At 55.0% G+C, this 17999-nt stretch overlaps 1 protein-coding gene across 1 annotated transcript in view; it reads right to left on the bottom strand.

The window, feature by feature from the left end:
* Positions 1 to 2102, bottom strand: part of ALLC (allantoicase) — a 136602-nt gene extending 134500 nt beyond the window's left edge. Inside the window, 1 exon segment of the mRNA XM_061168662.1 lies at positions 2013 to 2102. Coding sequence (XP_061024645.1) covers positions 2013 to 2102 — 90 coding nt within the window.
* Between the last annotated feature and the right edge of the window lie 15897 nt (positions 2103 to 17999).

The following is a 17999-nucleotide window of genomic DNA, read 5'->3' as shown; positions in this document are numbered from 1 at the left end:
TCTGGATGCAAAAGTGCTAACTTCTTACACTTGGAAAGAAAATAAACCAACTTATTTTCAAGAACAAAGGATGTTGGGCTTTGTGAATCTTTCACAGAGCAAGGGCAAAAAAAAAAAGTGGTACAAGGTCCCCCCTGTGGCTTAGCCAGCTCCTCAGAGGATGCCCTGCAGGTAGTTTGGTCTGGTGATTTGTTAACCAAAGCAGAACTTTTTTTTTCTTTTGGCCACGCTGCTAGGCTAACAGGATCTTAGTTCCCGGACCAGGGATTGAACCCAGGCCATGGCAGTGAAAGCACCAAGTCCTAACCACTGGACCACCAGGGAACTCCCAAAGCAGAACTTTTTTTGGGGGGGGGGGGATTTTTTTTTTTTTATTCAAACAGAAAGTCACAACAATTATAATCATCCTCATCAGTTCACTCAGTCCCATGTAATTAATTTTTTTTTATCTTGATCTTTTGTTGGCACTTTTATGAATTCATCAGTTTTCCATTAGAGTTCTGAAAATGCTTATTCATTCAGTTCAGCAGTATAGTCAGTTACCAGAAGCCTGTACTTGTCAGAGTCTTTTCCATGAATTCCTTGAAGATGAAACCCTTTTATAGGAAAAGCAGACCATTTTTGAGAGTAAGGTGTAAACTGGCTGCTGGCCACCCTACTGAACCTGGGGCCCAGGGACACCTGTGGTCTGGAAGGGATGCAGTGTCCTGGCCTCTGACCCCAGCCAGAACCTAAAAGGGAGGGGAGGACCTGGCTATTTTGGAGCTGTGACCAGGCTTGTGGGGCCGCTGCTATGTGTGACCTGTATCAATGAAAAAATGCTGCTGCCATATCAGTAAGCAAAGGATGTCGCAGCCATCGAGCCGTCACATTACAGCCGCCCAAACGGTGAGCCCTGACGGAGCTCAGGATGGACACAGGATGCCCGCCACCAAGCCCTCAGCCCCTGCAGCGCCCCCCTGAAGACGGGGCCCCCTGCAGGGACTCAGGATGGGAAAGCACAAGATGCTGGCCCCAGGGAGCTGAGGTGCGGATCAATGGAACAATTCCAGTGAGCCCAGACTCTTGCCTCTTCCCATGCATAGAAAAGGGCTGAATTCATTAACCTGAGATGTCTGGTTTTCTTTAATGAACAGTCATCTTTGATGTTCCAACTGCCTGGCCTTTGTGGCAAAAACCCCTGTAGATCCTGGCCCCTCCCTGACCTCTTCACAGCGGTCCCTCAGCGCGATCTGAGAGGCTGCGCCCTGGGCTTAAGTCCTCAGTTTTGTCCACCAAATAAGACATAACTCTCAACTTTTAGGTTGTTCAGGGGTTTTTTTGGTTGACACCTGCCCCTGAGAATGTAGCCGAGTGAGCGAAGCGCAGGGGCGCTGACCTGGGAGTCCCTCCCCTGCTCCAGGGCCTAAACCCTGACACAGGGGCCCTCACCTACGCCTCCAGGCTCCTGCCCCTCACGCCCCATGTCAACTCCCTTTGCTGCATCCTCTGTCAGGCCAGCTCCCTCCCCTCTGGAGGAGTCCTTTGAGCATCACTTACCTACATGGTCGTCCCCCCTTCCCCACCCCACACGGCGCCCTGGCCTGCCTTGATGCCAGCCCTGGTCTGGACGTCTCCGGGCAGAGTGTAAGCTCTGGAGGGCAGGCCTGGGTCTTTCCCTCTGTGCCTTACCTGGCGCCTCGCACACCATGTTAAGCTCTCCACGTGATTCTCCTACGAAAGTCTGAGGCCCACTCATCTCTACTGTAAGAAAGCACAGAGGGACGGGGAATTCTTTTCACGGGTGCAAAATGTCTTTTTGTTTAAACCTGAGGCAGTGCTGCCTTTGCTCATAACTGTCGCCAATTTAAGAGAAGTTCTCGGAAGCCTTCTGCAATAATGGGCTTTCTCAAGGAGGCCGCCCTTCGGCCTGATTCGTGCTCTTCTAGCCGGGGTCCCTGCAGTGGTAAGTGAGCTGGAACCTCGGCCTGGGTGCTTTAAGTACTTGTTCTCACCCTGAGAGACCCACTGACCTTTCCTCCTACGAACTCAGATGCCATGTCAATCAGCTGGGTGAAGTCCGCAGGCCTGGCCACTTTTCCTTCCCTGGGAGAGTCAGCCATGCTTCCTGCAAGGAGAAAGTCCTAGGGAGCGAGCAAGGCCCCCATCAGCACCCCCAAACCGAAGCTTGAGCTGTTGAAACGACACACATGCCTCCAACTGGATGAGGCCCGCCAGCTCCAGGGTCCCTTCCGGGCGACTTTGCACAAACGCTGAAATGGGAGGGAATTCGCGCACGGCCTCCATCTGAAGTAGCTAAGAATAAAATATTCAGATTCTACAGCCACAAACTGCAAAGGTTTATTATTCAAAGAGGAAAAAATATTTTAATTTAGAAAAGAACAATTTGCTTTTAGTAGTTTTTGGATACCTTCAAAAAACATGGATTGAGCCACTGGGTGGCAGGTCCTTGCTGGAAGTGGGCACAGAGGACAGAGGGCAGAGCATGCCCACCCTGGGAGCCCCCCGCGGTGGGAACAGACATCCACAGATGCCTGGGCCTCTCAAGCAGAGACTGAGTCACAGAGGTTTCTCCATCAGCAACGGGAGATCATATCAGCAACTCCCAGCACCCTAATTTCTGAGTTGAGAAAGCAGATTCAGAGAAATGGAGCAAGGCCTCGAGGGAGGGCCAGCCGACGTCGCCCCACTCCTGAGCCAAGGGTGACCCCTCCTTCCCACCATTTCTTCCTAGTCCTCATGGTGGAAAAGAAAACTACAGAAGAAGGAATTTACTAACATTTCTTTGAGTTTACAATACTGTCATGCACAGTTCACTTATTTTATCTCGTTTGAATCCTCAGAACAACCCTGCAAGTTCGGTATTACTCACATCTTACAAATGAAGAGAATGCCTCTTTGAGAGACCAAGGAAACTGTCCAAACCACACAGCTGGGAAGTGAACACTATTTCCACCCAGATATGTCCTCACATGACTGATATTTGAAAGCTCTCAACGCAGTGCCGGCACACGTCAGTGTAGCCTAAGGGGTGTTCATTCCGTTAGCGCTTGTTCATCCAGCAGCCGTGGCTGGAGCTCCCCGGCATCCAGGTCCGGGGCCACGCGCGGGGGTCACACCTGCTCTCCAGGGGCTCACGGCGGAGGGCAGGGCGCAGACACAGCAGGAGATGCAGTGACAGAGGTGCACTCCCAGGGCACAGAAGACACACACCTCGTGAGTCCCCTTTAGGAGGGGACACCCAAGCTGGGACGCCAGGAGAAGGAGTAAGAGAGACTGCACGTGGGCGGGTGGGCTCCGGGGCCCCTGCAGCTGGAGGGCGACACTGGTCCAGACGTTTGAGGTCCAACCTGGGGGCTACTGGCCACGTGCAGCTACTTAGTAAATTTTAAATTAATTACAAGTAAATAAATCACGATTCCAGTTCCTCCTTGTACTGGACGCATTTCAACTGCTCAGGAGCTACACGTGGCTCCCGTGTCAGATGGCACAGAGAACTTTTCCATCCTCGCAGGACATTTACTGGCCGGAGAAGACCATGGCGGGGAGCACCACCCCACTGTCCCCCCCACACACACACACCACACACACACACACACACACCACACACACAAATGCCACACACACACACACGCCACACACACACACACGCCACACACACACACACCACACACACACACACCACACACACACCCAAACAGAGCCGCCACCACCTATTTTTTTTTAATTTATTATTTATTTTTATTTTTTGCCTGCGTTGGGTCTTTGTTGCAGTGCGCGGGCTTCTCGTTGCGGTGGCTTCTCTTGTTGCGGAGCACGGGCTCTAGGCGCACGGGCTTCAGTAGTTGTGGCACTGGGGCTTCAGCAGTTGCGGCACGCAGGCTTCAGTAGCCGTGGCTTGCAGCCTCTAGAGCACAGGCTTCAGCAGTTGTGGCTCGCGGGCTCTAGAAAGCAGGCTCAGTAGTTGTGGCGCACGGGCTTAGTTGCTCCGCGGCACGTGGTATCTTCCTGGACCAGGGATCGAACCCGTGTCCCCTGCATTGGCAGGAAGATTCTTAACCACTGCGCCACCAGGGAAGTCCCATCACCACCTTTAATTCCAAACGACAGGCAACACTAACCCACCAGGCAGACACACACCCTCACATCAGCTGATCAAGCCTCTTCTTTCCGGAGCCTCCCTACGATGCTCCGGGGCAGCCGTCAGAGCTCAGACACCTGTTCTGCTCAGCTCTGCCGGCCTCTCCGAGGCAATGGGGGCTCAGAGGTGCAGGGCGAGGCCGGGCCAGGAGGTGGGCCCGTCCCAGACTCGGCGGGTCACTCAGACGCCCCCCAACCGTGACAGCTCAGTACCTGTCCTGTATCCAGTACAAAACCCACAGGGCCAGGCCAGTCATGCACACTCGACAAAGACTTGTATTTCTTTTTCTTAACTAATTACAGAACATTTGAGCTACCCATAGTTTCAAAAAGGCTCGACTTTGTTTCTCAGTCAGTTGCAGCGAGCTCAAGATGCCCCAGGACAGAGCATCCAAACATTTGCCTGAGTCAGGGATGTAGTGTTCCTGGCTTGGTACCCCATTGGATGGGAGAAGCAGGTGTCATGGCAACACAGGCGATACCCACATGGGCGGGCATCGCTCTACCTCCCTGCCACCCAGAGAGCAGTGGGGGTGGAGGGCATCTTTTGCATCTTTGCTGTCTTTTATCTTTTTCTTTGATGTGCCTGGGACTACACCAAACAGTCCGTGTGACATGCGTGGACCAAAGGCTGCAGATTCAAGGGAGAAAGAGATCAGGGGAAAAAAAGGCATTTCACACTTTTTTTCAAGATATTGGTATCACTGGTTCAGGTTTTTCTACTCCCACCCCCCAAAAACTGACACTCCATTTAGACAATAAAACCCTTCAGTTCAGCAGTTTTTTTAAAAGAAAAAGATCATTCCCTAACACAACATTGTTAATCAACTATGCTCCAATATAAAGTAAAAATTTAAAACAAAGAACACTCCCTTCTGGAAATGAATGTTTCCATTTGGAAAATAAATGAATTAAAAGCCCTTCTTGGGTCCACGTTACTCAGTGTAGCAGTGCCCTCTATAGCTGACATGTAAAGCAGGCATAACCTTTCCCGTGTCGTCTGTGTGTTACAGGCAGTGTCCGGGGCCAACACGCAGGGCCATTTAACGTGGCCTGTTTCTCAGATGGTCTGAACATGCTTTCCTCAAGCTCATGAAAATACATATACAGATATATATATTCATCAAAGAGCACCTGAAAAACAGGTGGAAATTTCTTTCCAAGGCTAACCTTTGTTTTTCCTAACGAACTCTGGCATTTGGAAACACCTATTTTAATGCGCAGAATGAACTTGGTTTGGGGCAGAAATTCTCCATAGCATCATCCTGGGTCTTCCCTGGAGCTGACTCCACTCTCTCCCCGAGCCTGCAAGCTTCACTAGAACGGAGGCATCACAAAGGGACCTTGCAGCTACTCCAAGATCTAGTGACCTCAATGCTTTATCATTCTCATGGCAAAGCTCCATTAGCAGTTAAGAGCCCGCTTACTCAAGTGTGTTTAAAACGTGTTACAATGAGATAAAAGAAAAACAAACAGACCTTTGTGAAATACTGCAGAGGAGCCAGGGTAGAGGTAAATGTCAAAGGAGAATTAAACTCCTAACCGGATTTAATAGACAAAGCAGTGGCAGAGGTGGGGGATGTGAAATCCAGCCACCGTTTTCTCTTCGGCCAGTCACACCTTCTTCTACTACCTTGTGTTTAGACAAAGCATTCAGACCTTTAAATAGAGACCCTCAGTCCTGGGTACTGAACGCACAAGGTTTAATGCTGGTGAGGTGTCTACGTGTTCCATGGTTGAGCTAAGATGGTAACCATTTGTCATTTAAACCATTTAAGTTTAAAGCTGATGAAATTTAAAATTCAGTGCTCAGAAGCCAGGTATGTACTGAACAGCCAGAAGAGAGATTTCCATCGCTGTAGAAAGTTCTAGTCAAGGTGCAGGTGTGTGGATGCAAAGCATGTCCATGCACGTTATAGGAGAGCATTCGTTATTTTTATCCCTTTTTATGAAGGACCTTGGACGTAATATCCATTTTCAGTAATAGTCTCAGAAGGCTTTAACAACCTCCCATCAATGTAGGAAAGCCTCAGCAGTACTGCAAAGCCATCTATTTGGCTTCCTACCATTGGAGAACTACTACACGCCCGGCACGGTGCTCAGACGATGATACAGGCTCTCTAATTCCCACGGCCTCCTTACAAGTTGGCCGTGACTGTCCCCACATTCCCCACGAAACCACACTCATCCAGCCCAGCTCGGTCCAGACCAGGAGAGTGAGCTGAAACCGTCCTCTGCAGCCTCCAAAGCCAATGCTCATCTACCGCCAGGGGCTGTCGGACTCGCTCTGTTAAGGGCCAGGCTGCAAATACTTCTGGGTCAAAATACTTCTGGCCTCGGGACTTCCCTAGTGGTCCAGGGGGTAAGACTCCGAGCTCCCAATGCAGGGGTCTAGGGTTCGATCCCTGGTGGGGGAACTAGATCCTGCACGCATGCTGCAACTAAGAGTCCACAGGCCACTGCTAAGACCCAGCACAGCCTAAATAAATAAAAATAAATCTCTAAAAAAGAAAAATACTTCTGGCCTCACAGGCCATACGGCCTCTTGCACAAAAGCAGCTGTAGACAATATCAACAGTAAAATGCAGTTGTGTCCCAGTGAAACTATGTGGACACTGAAATTTGATTTCATAGCATTTTAATGTGCCGAGAAATAGTCTTCTTTTGATTTTTTCCAGCCACTTCAAAGTGTAAAATCTATTCTTAGCTCTCGGACTGCATAAAAAGGCGACAGGCTGGATTTGGCCCTCAGGCATAGTTTCCCGGCCTTACTGTACATCACACAAAAGCTTTAAAAATCATCAGTAGGATGTCGGCTAGTGCTGGCCTGTCACCACCTTCCATCCACTGTATATTTGTTGCCCACCATCTGCTTCCTGAGAACTCTGTAAGGACCAAAGACCAAAGGCAGATAAGAACCAGTCCTGGGGACTTCCCTGGTGATGCAGTGGTTAAGAATCCGCCTGCCAATGCAGGGGCACGGGTTCAAGCCCTGGTCCGGGAAGATCCCACATACTGAGTCTGCGCTCTAGAGCCCGTGAGCCACAACTACTGAAGCCCGCGCGCCTAGAGCCCGTGCTCCGCAACAAGAGAAGCCACCGCAATGAGAAGCCCGCGCACCGCAACGAAGAGTAGCCCCTGCTCGCCGCAACTAGAGAAAGCCCGCGTGCAGCAACAAAGACCCAACGCAGCCAAAAATTAATTAATTATAATTAATTAAAAAAAAAAAAAAGACCCCGTCCTCATTCTCCAAGGGCCCCACAAGAGAGAGACACACAGCAAACATGAGCCAGTGGCAGGGATGCAGGGATGCGTTGGGGGCAGGAGGGGAACGGTCCGCTTCCTCCTCGCAGACAGCGTGAAGGGCGGGCCGGACAAAGACCAGGCTGGAGCAGGAGAGAATCCTGGAGGAATCCCAGGATGACATGGTGAGTGCCCGAGAGGCGCACGTTCAGAAACGCTTAGGAAGCGGCTGGAGGAGGGGGACAGGGAGGAGCCAGAGGCCTGGGTGACTGACGTGAGGGGGCGGAGGGGCGGAGGGGGCGGAGGGGGCGGAGGGGGCGGAGGGGGCGGAGGGGGCGGGGCGGCGGAGGGCCGGACACAAGGCGCGGGGGTGAGACGTCTGCGAGCAAAGCCTTCAAAGGGACGGCTCGGCCCAGAGTCAGTAACTGAAACCAGAGGAGGATGAGAGGGTCCACAGAGAGGCGCTCGGGGCCCAAGCTCCAGACCTGGGAGCACCAGCCTTAGAGATGGTCTTAGAGGTGGTAGGGGTCGGCGTTGGGGGGGGGGGCGCGGGGGGGTGCTCAGCGGGAGGCCAGGGCGGGCAGGTCTTTGCGGAGACAGCCCAGGTCTCCATCCTGCCCAGGGGCCAAGCTGCGGGGCCCGGCGGGCTAACCTCCCTCCACTGTATATGGGGTTTCTCGTGAGGATGCCGTGCAGGATGTGCACGTCTTGGAAAGTGTTCAGAGAGGGCGTGGGGTCCCCGAGGGGTGACAGGGCCCCAGGTGGCCCAGCGCGGGGCCGCAGTGCATTAGGGAGTGAGGATGACCTGTGCCTTCTGTGACCCCGACATCTAAGTCCCCCAGGACAGGGTGCCCCGTGGACGAGCAAGTTCTCGGCTCCCGAGAGGGCGGCCAGCGGATGGTGAGGCCCCTGGGTGGTCCTCAGAAGCCCTCCTCCCCAGCTGGGCCGGGCGAGCCCTGTCATTGTTCACACAGATGCCTTCCGCCCCGCGGCTTGGGCTCATCCTCCTTCCCCGAGCTTCCGTCTCCTGGGTCACCCCTCCTGGGGGCTGATGATGAGGACCCCACCCACATGAGAGCCTCAGCCGCAATCTGAACGCAGGTGCCCGGAACCCGCACCCCGGCCTCATTCCAGTTCTGGAAGGCCAGCGCTTGACCTCCCAGCCCTGCTCAGCCCCTGTCCCCTTCCTGGATGAGCACGAGGCCTCTCCCAGCCCCACCTCCTGAGCTGGCGGTCAGCACAGCCCCGGCCAAGCGGCTCGCCAAGGGGCCTCTGCCACCTTCTCACCTGGGAGGGTGACCTCACCTCGCCTTTACCGTCTGGGAAACAGGCGCAGCCGGCAGACGGTGTGAGAGCATCGCTCGAGGGCTCTGTCTTGGCTTCACTGAAGGCCATGGGCGTCAGCATGACCACATGGCCCATGTCCATGCACCGGGCCATGACCTGGCTCTGGGATGTTCCAAGACCCCAGCCGATGGTCTGATTATTTCTCCGCATGGAAAAGAGGCTGGAGAAAGTCGGGGGTGTGAGATGAGGCCAGAGGGCCTCTCTGCTGCACAGACAACTCCCAAATCGTTCACACCCCTGGGAGGTGCCGTGTGGGAAGAAAAGACCTTACAGGAAAAAAGGGACCAATTATACAAAGCTGTGGAGCCGCAGGGCCTGGAGGGCCAGGGGCACTGGTGACTGGGCACCCCTTCACCCCTGTTTCCACTGTGACAGAGAGCCTGGCCCCTCAGGTCCCCGAGCTCTCGGGAAGGTGCGACTCACATGGGGGCCACAGACCAGGCTTCGGTCTCCCGACTGCACCCACGATATACAAATATTTACTTACAATTATACGTGGGATTAGTTTCTTTCCTATGTATTAGGTTAAAAAAAAAAAACGTGGGCCAGGTCATGCTCTGCCCCCCACACACCCACTGCAGAGACTGTCCCGTCCGGAGCCAGGGAACCAGAGCCTGAGGCGCTTGCGTGCCTCCCTTGCGGTCCGCGCACAACCCCCGAGAAGGCCTGCTCTCCAGGACCCCACACTGGCAGCGGCTCGAGGGTGCAGTTCTCCACTTGGTCGGTTTCTCTGAATCACCTCCTGGCTTTTGAAACGTCAGGTCCTGGCTGCACCCCAGACAGATGAAGCAGAGTCGACAGCGCGGGATGGACTGATGGACAGCCAGGCTGAGGGTCTCTAACTCTGCCCAACTCCGTCATTTTCCAGGTGAGAAGCCTGCAGTGCCTGGTGCCCACTTCTCCAAAGTGGCAGAGCCAGGCAGGGTGTTCTCTCTGCACCATCTCACAGCTTCTGGCAGAAGGAAGGCTCTGGAAATTTCCCCCAGCAGCTTTGGAGGCTGAAAGCATTGCCCTCTGAGAAGCATTGGTCAAGGAGCCAGCGAGGGGGCGTCGCCTGTTCTCAGCTCACTGGGTGGTGGCCACACGCACATTCTCAGAGCAGGTCACTCCTGCACCCCTGCCACCTCCCGCCGTAGACCTAGAGCTCAGCCTCAGCCCCAAAGCCGGAGGAAACACTCCAGGAACTCTAAAGAATAATGCATTCTTTTAATCACGCATTTATTTGTTTTCCTTTTAAAAAGTCAGATATTTGCACAAAATGAGAGAAGAAAATACACCACCTACTCCTGAGACCACCCCCCAGACACAGGCAGGACAGCATCTTCCTCCCACAAGGATCTCATCCGTCTGTCCCGCCCACGGGCCTCAGGCACCCAGTCATCGGTCTGTGTATCTCATCAGCCATCCATTTCCAGAGCATCTCCTGACGGCCAGCTGTGTACCACTGGGCACGGAGGACGAAAATCTAAACTGACCCACCTGCCTTCAAAGACAGCACGCTGGGAGAAGAGTGGGCAGGATGAGGTGGGCAGAGCTGGAGCGTGGGAGGGGGCAGAAAGGTCCTCTGGAGGGGGGCTGCTGTGTGGTCACTGAGGGAACAAACGTGAGGACGGCTGAGATTCCCCAGAAACAGACGGGGGTGCTGCATCTTCTCTGGAGATGCAAACACAGGGCCCGGGGACTCTGTACTGGTGTCCAGTCAGACTTTGCCCATATGCAGACTCCCTAGTTGGTTGGGTCTGAGTTCAATAAGGGGACCCATAAACACACACTTCCTAACTGCAAGGAATGAGTCCAAGAGGAGAGAGAAGCCAGGGCACACCAATGATCCCAATAACAAAGACATGCACGGAGGCCTGGGTGTCGGCACAGCCCGTCTGCCCTGTGGCGGGCAGAAGGCCCCCCAGCAATGTTGCTCCCTAGCCCCGGAAACCTGTGCCTGCGTCACCTTACACGGCAAGGAGAGTTTGCAGCTGTGACCAAGGTTATAGACCCTATGAGAGGGAGGCAGTTCTGGCTGATGCAGGTGGGTTTAGTCTAATCACCTGCGGTGTCTCAGGGAAGCCAGTGCTCCTCCCTCAGTGGGGGGTCCACAGCTCTGGGACCCAGGGGCTGCGGGCTCACCAAACTCTCTGCTCATGGCCCCCACCACCTCTATGGATGGAGCAGCCAGCTCTGTAGGGAAACGGGGAGGAGCCCCTAGAACCGACCACCCGCTCAGACCACCTATGGCATCTACTTCTAAATCTGTCTAAATCTGGAATCCCTTACTAGTTCATTTAAAAGTAGCTTTTAGGGGCTTCCCTGGTGGCCTAGTGGTTAAAAATCCGCCTGCCAATGCAGGGGACACGGGTTCGAGCCCTGGTCCAGGAAGATCCCACATGCCGCGGAGCAACTAAGCCCGTGCGCCACAACTACTGAGCCTGCGCTCTAGAGCCCACGAGCCACAACTACTGAGCCCGCGCACTTGGAACCCGTGCTCCGCAACAAGAGAAGCCACGGCAATGAGAAGCCCGCGCACCGCAACGAAGAGTAGCCCCCGCTCGCCACAACTAGAGAAAGCCCACGCACAGAAACGAAGACCCAACACAGCCAAGAATAAAAATAATAAATAAATAAATTTATTTTTAAAAATAAAATAAAATTAGCTTTTAAATAATTCTAGGCAAAGAGCAAGATCCCCTCTAAAAGGGGCTGTGACTGAGGCCAGGCTGTGATGTTTAATGAATATCCTAAAGCTTTTCATGCAAACTGCAACTTGGTCATCAGAAATGAGGAGCATTATAATGGGTTATTCCAATGCAATGAGGCCATTATTCTCTCTTGGTGGAAAAAGCATAATCTTGACGTTTCACACAGTCAAAAGCTGTTTTCCTTTGGGATTTGCCTTAAAATAGGAAGGTGCAACGGGGTGAGTCTAAGAAATATGGGAGGATGGTCTTCCTTTGAGGAAGCCAGGCTGTCCTGCCAATTCCCATTCAAGAGCAGTGGCTTTTGTCATCACTGTGATGAGTCCTAATAAAAAAGCCTCTGGGCAAAAGGGTGAGACTTATAGTGAAATAAAAGAAGTTTATTCAAGTGTGGGACAAAACTAGAGTGCGTATAAGTAGCGATGTGGAGGAGCCCAAGGTCAGCACTGACATCCCTGGTGGACGTGCTTGGGGATTTGTTCAAGTTTCCCTCGGATGTGTGGCTCTTCTTTGGGACAAAGTTTCATTTCACCTGTGGGCTTAGTTCTTTAGTGTTTTTGTACAGACCAAAGTGACTTAAACCCCAGCAGAGCAGGACCAGAGCCCAGAGCCACTCAGCACACTCGGGCTGTTCCCAGCTCCGCAAACACCGTTCCCGGCGTTCAGCCACCCCCAACACCAAACGTCTGTGGAGATCCGTCCCACCCTCACCTCTCAAAGGGGTCAAACGCTTGCTGTGCTGATAAATTCCTCTCTGTCGCCCTGTTCTTTCTGCAATAACAACTTTAAAATAGCAAGTAGTTTATAAACAGCCCTCCAAGCTCACCAGGAGTCCTGACGTTCAGTGTTCAGAATCGGGTTTCTTGCTTCCCACTAGCCAGCCAAGGTCCCATGGTGCTCAGGTGCCAGCAGGAGAAAATTTATAGGGGCCCGAGCCGGGGTGTCAGAGTCTCCTGGGGACGGGCCTCACCTGTGTGATGTCACAAGGGCTGCGGGGAGCTGGAGCTCCAAGCTGAGCGGCCCCTCCCTGGAGAAGCCAAGGGCGCCCCTGCAAGACCCCTGTGTGAGGCCAAGGCAGACCTGGGCCCCCCGCTGTCGCTGACCCTGCCACTGTCCGCCCCCCATCCCTAACAGCAACCTGGCCTGAAGCCCCTCCTCCCTGGTTCCCGGGTCCCCTGGGCTTTGTCTCTAGGAGGCCTCCGTGAGAGCATGTGTTCAGCACACCCAGCAGTGGTTCCCAGCAGAGAAGAGAGCCTGGGGGGCTGAGAGCGGGAAGGACCCTCAGCCGGGAAAGTGCAGACGCGCACAGAGCTTCCAGGGAGGTTAAAGGGGCTCGTGGACCTGGAGAAAGCTCACCTGTGCCTCGTGGTGCAAGAAAGACACGTGTCCCAGCCCTGGGAGCCTGGGGTCTGGGGAAGGGCTTCCGGTGAGAGGGGGACAGCTGAGCACCTGCCTGACACATGTGGTCACACCTGACACACGTGGCCACACCTGACACACCAGGGGCACAGGTGATCACACTCATCATCACACCACCCTGCAGAGCGGTGTTATCACAGATGGAGAAACTGAGGCCCAAGGTTATCCCAGGGAGCCTAAGTCGTAAGCGGCTGAACCGAGCAGGGATTCAGAGCACCAAGTGTGCCGGAGCGAGGGAGCCCCTGATGCCTGGAGTGGTTTCCTGCCTCGGGAACCCCTCCCACTTTCCTTCCTGGGTTCTCTTCACCGGGTCTTGGCCTGCCCTGCTCCCCCCTGCACCCCAGTCCTCCGGGATGAAACCAAACCGTCGGGAGAGGCTGCCCCCATCCCCCTCCAGAACATTCCTGGTCCTCCCCCATTCAGCTCCCACTGGACCCTCTGGTCTCAGGGGACACATGTCTCCCCTTCCACATGAAATTCTTAAGAACAAAACTTGTCCTGTGCTTCTTAATGTAGCAGATTGTGTTTTAATAAATTAACGATGTGATTCTATCCTGATATTTCCTGTCACCCACGGCCTCTCCCGAGGCGGCAGCCGCAGTGCTCGGGACCACTGCTTCCAGTGGGTCCAGACAGCAGGAGGGCCTTGTCATTCTCCGCTTCTCTGAGTCCAGGCCCGGCACGGGGAACAGCCACGGAAGGATGCTCAGAGTAGCAAAGCCTGCCCGGCCCTCACGTCCACGCCTGGAGCCCGGCTCCAAAGGGCTGATGTGCATCAAATCACCTGTGGACCACACTTTGAGAGTAATGTTCTACAAGCTGTACTGTCTGATATGCAGCCATGAGCTATTTAAAATTAAATTAAAATGTAAGTGAATTTAAGTTCAATGAAATGTAAAATGTAGACGCTCTGTCTCACTGGCTAAATTTCACGCGCCCAATGGCCCCGCACAAATTCAGAGCCTTTCCATCACTGTAGAACATTCTGCCGGACCGCTCAGCGGGCTCAGAAAAAGGAGCAGGCAGAGCGCTGGTCCCGGGGCAGCAGTCCCGAGTCCGCTCTGGGGCCATTCCTGGGGCTTCGGAAGGGCCTTAAATGGTCCCGTCTTAGTCCTGTCAGGATACAGAGGATTTCTGGTGAGAAGGGCTGGGCCACGCAGAGGCATCTGCAGGATAAGTTTAGAGCCACCATCCATGTCCCCAGGTTTCCCAGGAGACGAGAGAGCAATCATGCATCCTGCATTAATGGGAGGTGCTGGCTACAGTGGGTGGGCTCTTCTGGACGCTCCGCCGCCCCTGTAGCCACAAGGAAAACTGCCCAGCTGCTGACCTCTGGAATCACAGTTAACGGGTAACACAGAGTTACTGTTTAAAGTCCCTAAGTTTGGGGGTGGTTTAAGCTACCTGATATGGTCTGCTTGGGATACCCCCATCCTTGTGAAGTGTCCCACCATCAACACTGCAAACTACAAGCTTTCCCAGCCTTCTTCATATCCAGGGCGCAGACACATACAAAGCCACTGTGTGTGGAATGTTCTCTGTGTGGTGCCTCTGGATCTGTGCAGTGCACAACCTGGGCAGACACACATAATTGGCCTGGAGATCTAGGTACCCAAACAGACTGGATCCCAATGCTGAATGCGGAGCTCGGTGCGGGCGTGCAGGGCAGTTGCTCCTATCTGCAGCCGGCTTCCGGCAGAGGGACCCTGCAGGCCCTGCATGGTGTATGGGCTTCTCCCTTCCGTGTAGCACCCAAGGCATTCTCCAGTCTTTCCAAAATTCCTTTGAACTGCCAAAGAGCTTTCAACTGCCAAAGAGCTTTCAACAAATTCCCTTTCTGCTTAAATTAGCCAGACTCCGATTTTCTTGCTTACAGCTAAGAAACGCCACCTGCCCTTGGTTCTGATCTGCTAGATGAAACTGGGTTACCCCTGGTGATCACTCCTGGGCCCTCGCCTGCCACCCGCCCCCAAGGAAGCAGGTGGGCGCGCCGTCCAGACCCCCAGGGCAGCAGACGCGGAAGCCGTTTGTCAAGTCTGGGTGAGGCAGGAACGGACAGACAGAGGCAGGAACGGACAGACAGAGGCTGCCGCGGGGACAAGAAGGCGGAGAGCCGCGGGTCCCCCGCCCGAGAGGAGACACTCTCTTGCCATTCTCGCTGCAGCCCCCCGAGACCCCGCTCGGCGCCCCGTGCTGCAGGGGCACCGGGCCCAGGGCGAGGAGTGGAAGCCCATGCTAGAGCTCGCCGTGACCCCTATGGTCAGACGACCAATGCTTTTCCCGACTCCTCTTTGTTTGTCAGGTCGCCATGGCTGCCGCCACCTGGGGTCACACTCAGCCCTCGATGAGAAGCCACACGGAGCACGACTGAGTGTTCCCTGAAGGGTCTGGCACTGCTGGGTCTGGGGGGGCCCTCCTCCCCTCCCTGCTGCCCTTTGTCCCTTTGTTCTTCTGCATCTGTCTCCCTTCTCCGTTTCTGACTGATCCCCACTCTCTCAATACCTCTCTCTCACACACACACACACATACACACACGCGCGCATACACACACACACACACAGGAACCCCCAGAGCCTCAGTGCGGCGGGCAGCCGAGGGGGCCCGGGACCCCTGCAGCATCGTCTCGCGGGTGCACGTCCCCCCGCGGCCGCTGGGTGGCAGTGTGGACGCGCGGCTGCGCCGCCGCCGCCCATCCTCTCCAACCACGCTGCACCGGGGGCTCTGAGAGGGGCCCGCGCACCAGCTTTCCGGTCACGCCTCGATGCAGCACCTAATAAATCCCGGTTCTCCCTTCAACCAGACCGCCTCCCTCCTGCGCTGCAAATCAGGGGCCGCGGCCCACCCCGCGGGCCCTTCCTGCCGAGCTGGGGGATTCAATTAGCGGCTGTGCTTCTGGCTTCCTGCCGGCTGCGCCTGTCCTATCGAATTCGCTTTGAAACCGTCACCGCCCTGTAGAGGTGTGTGACCCGGGCACAGACAAAGGCCGGCGTGCTTTCCTGCGCTTCGTGCTGGGACAGAGCCTCGGAGGAGGGCTCAGCGGAGGCGGCGACAGGAGGGGACGTGGATCGGCTCCCTCTGGTTTCACCTGAGAGCCGAGGCGACACGAGGGCACAGAAGTGGCCCCATCCCAACTCCTCCCCCACGAGCGAGGAACCCAGACCCAGGGAGGCGCCGGCTTGCCCTGGGCTGCACTTGACCCCGGTGAAGAGCCGGGGGGGGTGGGGCGGGGCACCCCTGACCCACCCTAGAACCAGGGCAGTTCTGTCCAGGTGACCGAGGGCAGTCGCATGGGCCGAGGCCGTCGTGGTGATGCTGGGGAAGCTCCGGCTTCAGGACGCCCTGCCCAACTGCAGCCACCACCTGGTCAGTTCCCTTGCACAGGCCCCCGGGACTGGATCTGTCTGTCCTGTGAGGGGCCGGCACCTGGGCCAGCTCAAGGTCATGGGCCCTGGGCTGTGGGCAGGGCTGCCTGGCTGGCCCGCAGGCCCGTGGGTGCAGCCGGGGTCCCGCAGCTCCCCGGAGCAGAGCCACTGCCTTGGCCCCTGTGGCTCCTACGGCAACAGCACCGGGGCCTGAGCTCCAGTCCGCAGGCCACAAAGAGGACCAGCCCCTGGGGAGGAAGCCGGCACCTTTACCGCGCTGGGCTCTCACCGCGCCTGCCTGCCGGTCACCCCAGCAGCTCTAGGCAGACCCTCCCCTTCCTCCAAAGCAGTCGCTACACAAACATCCTGCAGGCACGGTCAGCCAGGGCCCCGCTCCCAAGACACGCAGACACACGAGAGGCCCTGGAGAGTTGTTTCCCCAGAGCCCCCTTCTGGCTCCCAGCCCCAGCTGTTTGCCTTTGTGTATGCGTGTCTGCCTGTTTTCTTTGAAAAATGAAGATGTTTATTATTTTTTACTGGGGATTCTGATGTACAAAAGGAAGAACCATGGGTGACTGGCAGGCAGCTTCTGGAATGGCCCCCAGCGGTCCCGTCTCCAGGAGTCCCCTCCCCAAGTGCAGGCTGGACCTGGGGACAGGCTTCTGAGACCAGAACGCAGACAGTGATTGGGGGGGGTCACTTTCCAGGATGGGCGCACGCTCCCGCCACAGAACTAATCCTATTCTACGTTATATTTGAAGCCACACTAATCCCCACTCTTATCATCATTACTCGCTGAGGTAACCAAACAGAACGACTTAATGCAGGACTCTACTTCCTATTCTATACACTAATCGGATCCCTCCCATTACTAGTAGCACTAACATATTTGCAGAGCACAACAGGATCCTTAAACTTCCTACTATTACAATACTGAGCTCAACCACTGCCCGCTTCCTGATCCAACACCCTCGTATGACTAGCCTGTATAATGGCCTTTTTAGTAAAAATACCCCTCTACGGACTACACCTTTGACTACCCAAGGCACACGTAGAAGCCCCTATCGCAGGCTCCATAGTCCTTGCAGCCGTACTACTAAAACTGGGGGGCTACGGCATGCTACGGATCACATCCATGCTCAAACCCTTGACAGAACACATAGCATACCCCTTCCGCGTACTCTCCCTACGAGGAATAATCATAACTAGCTCTATCTGTCTACGTCAAACAGACCTAAAATCACTTATTGCATACGCCTCAGTCAGCCACATACACTGCTCTGAGGCGGCCAGCGGTCCTTGGGGAGGTGCCCAGGGCAGAGGTGGCCGGCAAGGAACCCAGGCCTCGATCCAGCCACCCGTGTGGCACTGAATCCCACCAGCAACCTCACAGCCGAGCGTGGCTGGTGAGACAGAGCCCCGCCGAGCTCTGGGTGAAGTCCCGCCCCACAGGACCTGCGGGGACACTGATGCTTTGTCGCGAGTCGCTGTTTGGGGGTGACCGTGATACAGGAATAGATAACGAATACCGCTATTTGGCCGTGGGTGCAGCCGAACGCCAGGGAGCAGGGGTGGGGTTGGAGCGGGGAGCAGGCTGTGCCACATGGAGAAAGGAGACATTGAGAGACATTGAGAGAACAGGAAGACACTGAGAGAACAGGATGACACCACACATTCAGTTGTCAAGTTCGGAGCATTTACTTTTCTTTTTCCTGAAATCTGGGTTTGCAGCAAAGCAAAATTGTTTCTACTTTTACAGAAGCATTGATCTAAGCTAAGAGGATTCTTTTCCATGTAG

The sequence above is a fragment of the Eubalaena glacialis genome, chromosome 14 (genome assembly GCF_028564815.1).
Source record: "Eubalaena glacialis isolate mEubGla1 chromosome 14, mEubGla1.1.hap2.+ XY, whole genome shotgun sequence".
Classification (NCBI taxonomy): domain Eukaryota; kingdom Metazoa; phylum Chordata; class Mammalia; order Artiodactyla; family Balaenidae; genus Eubalaena; species Eubalaena glacialis.
Note: the sequence above shows the minus strand (reverse complement) of the source record. Positions and strands in the feature narration are given on the sequence as shown.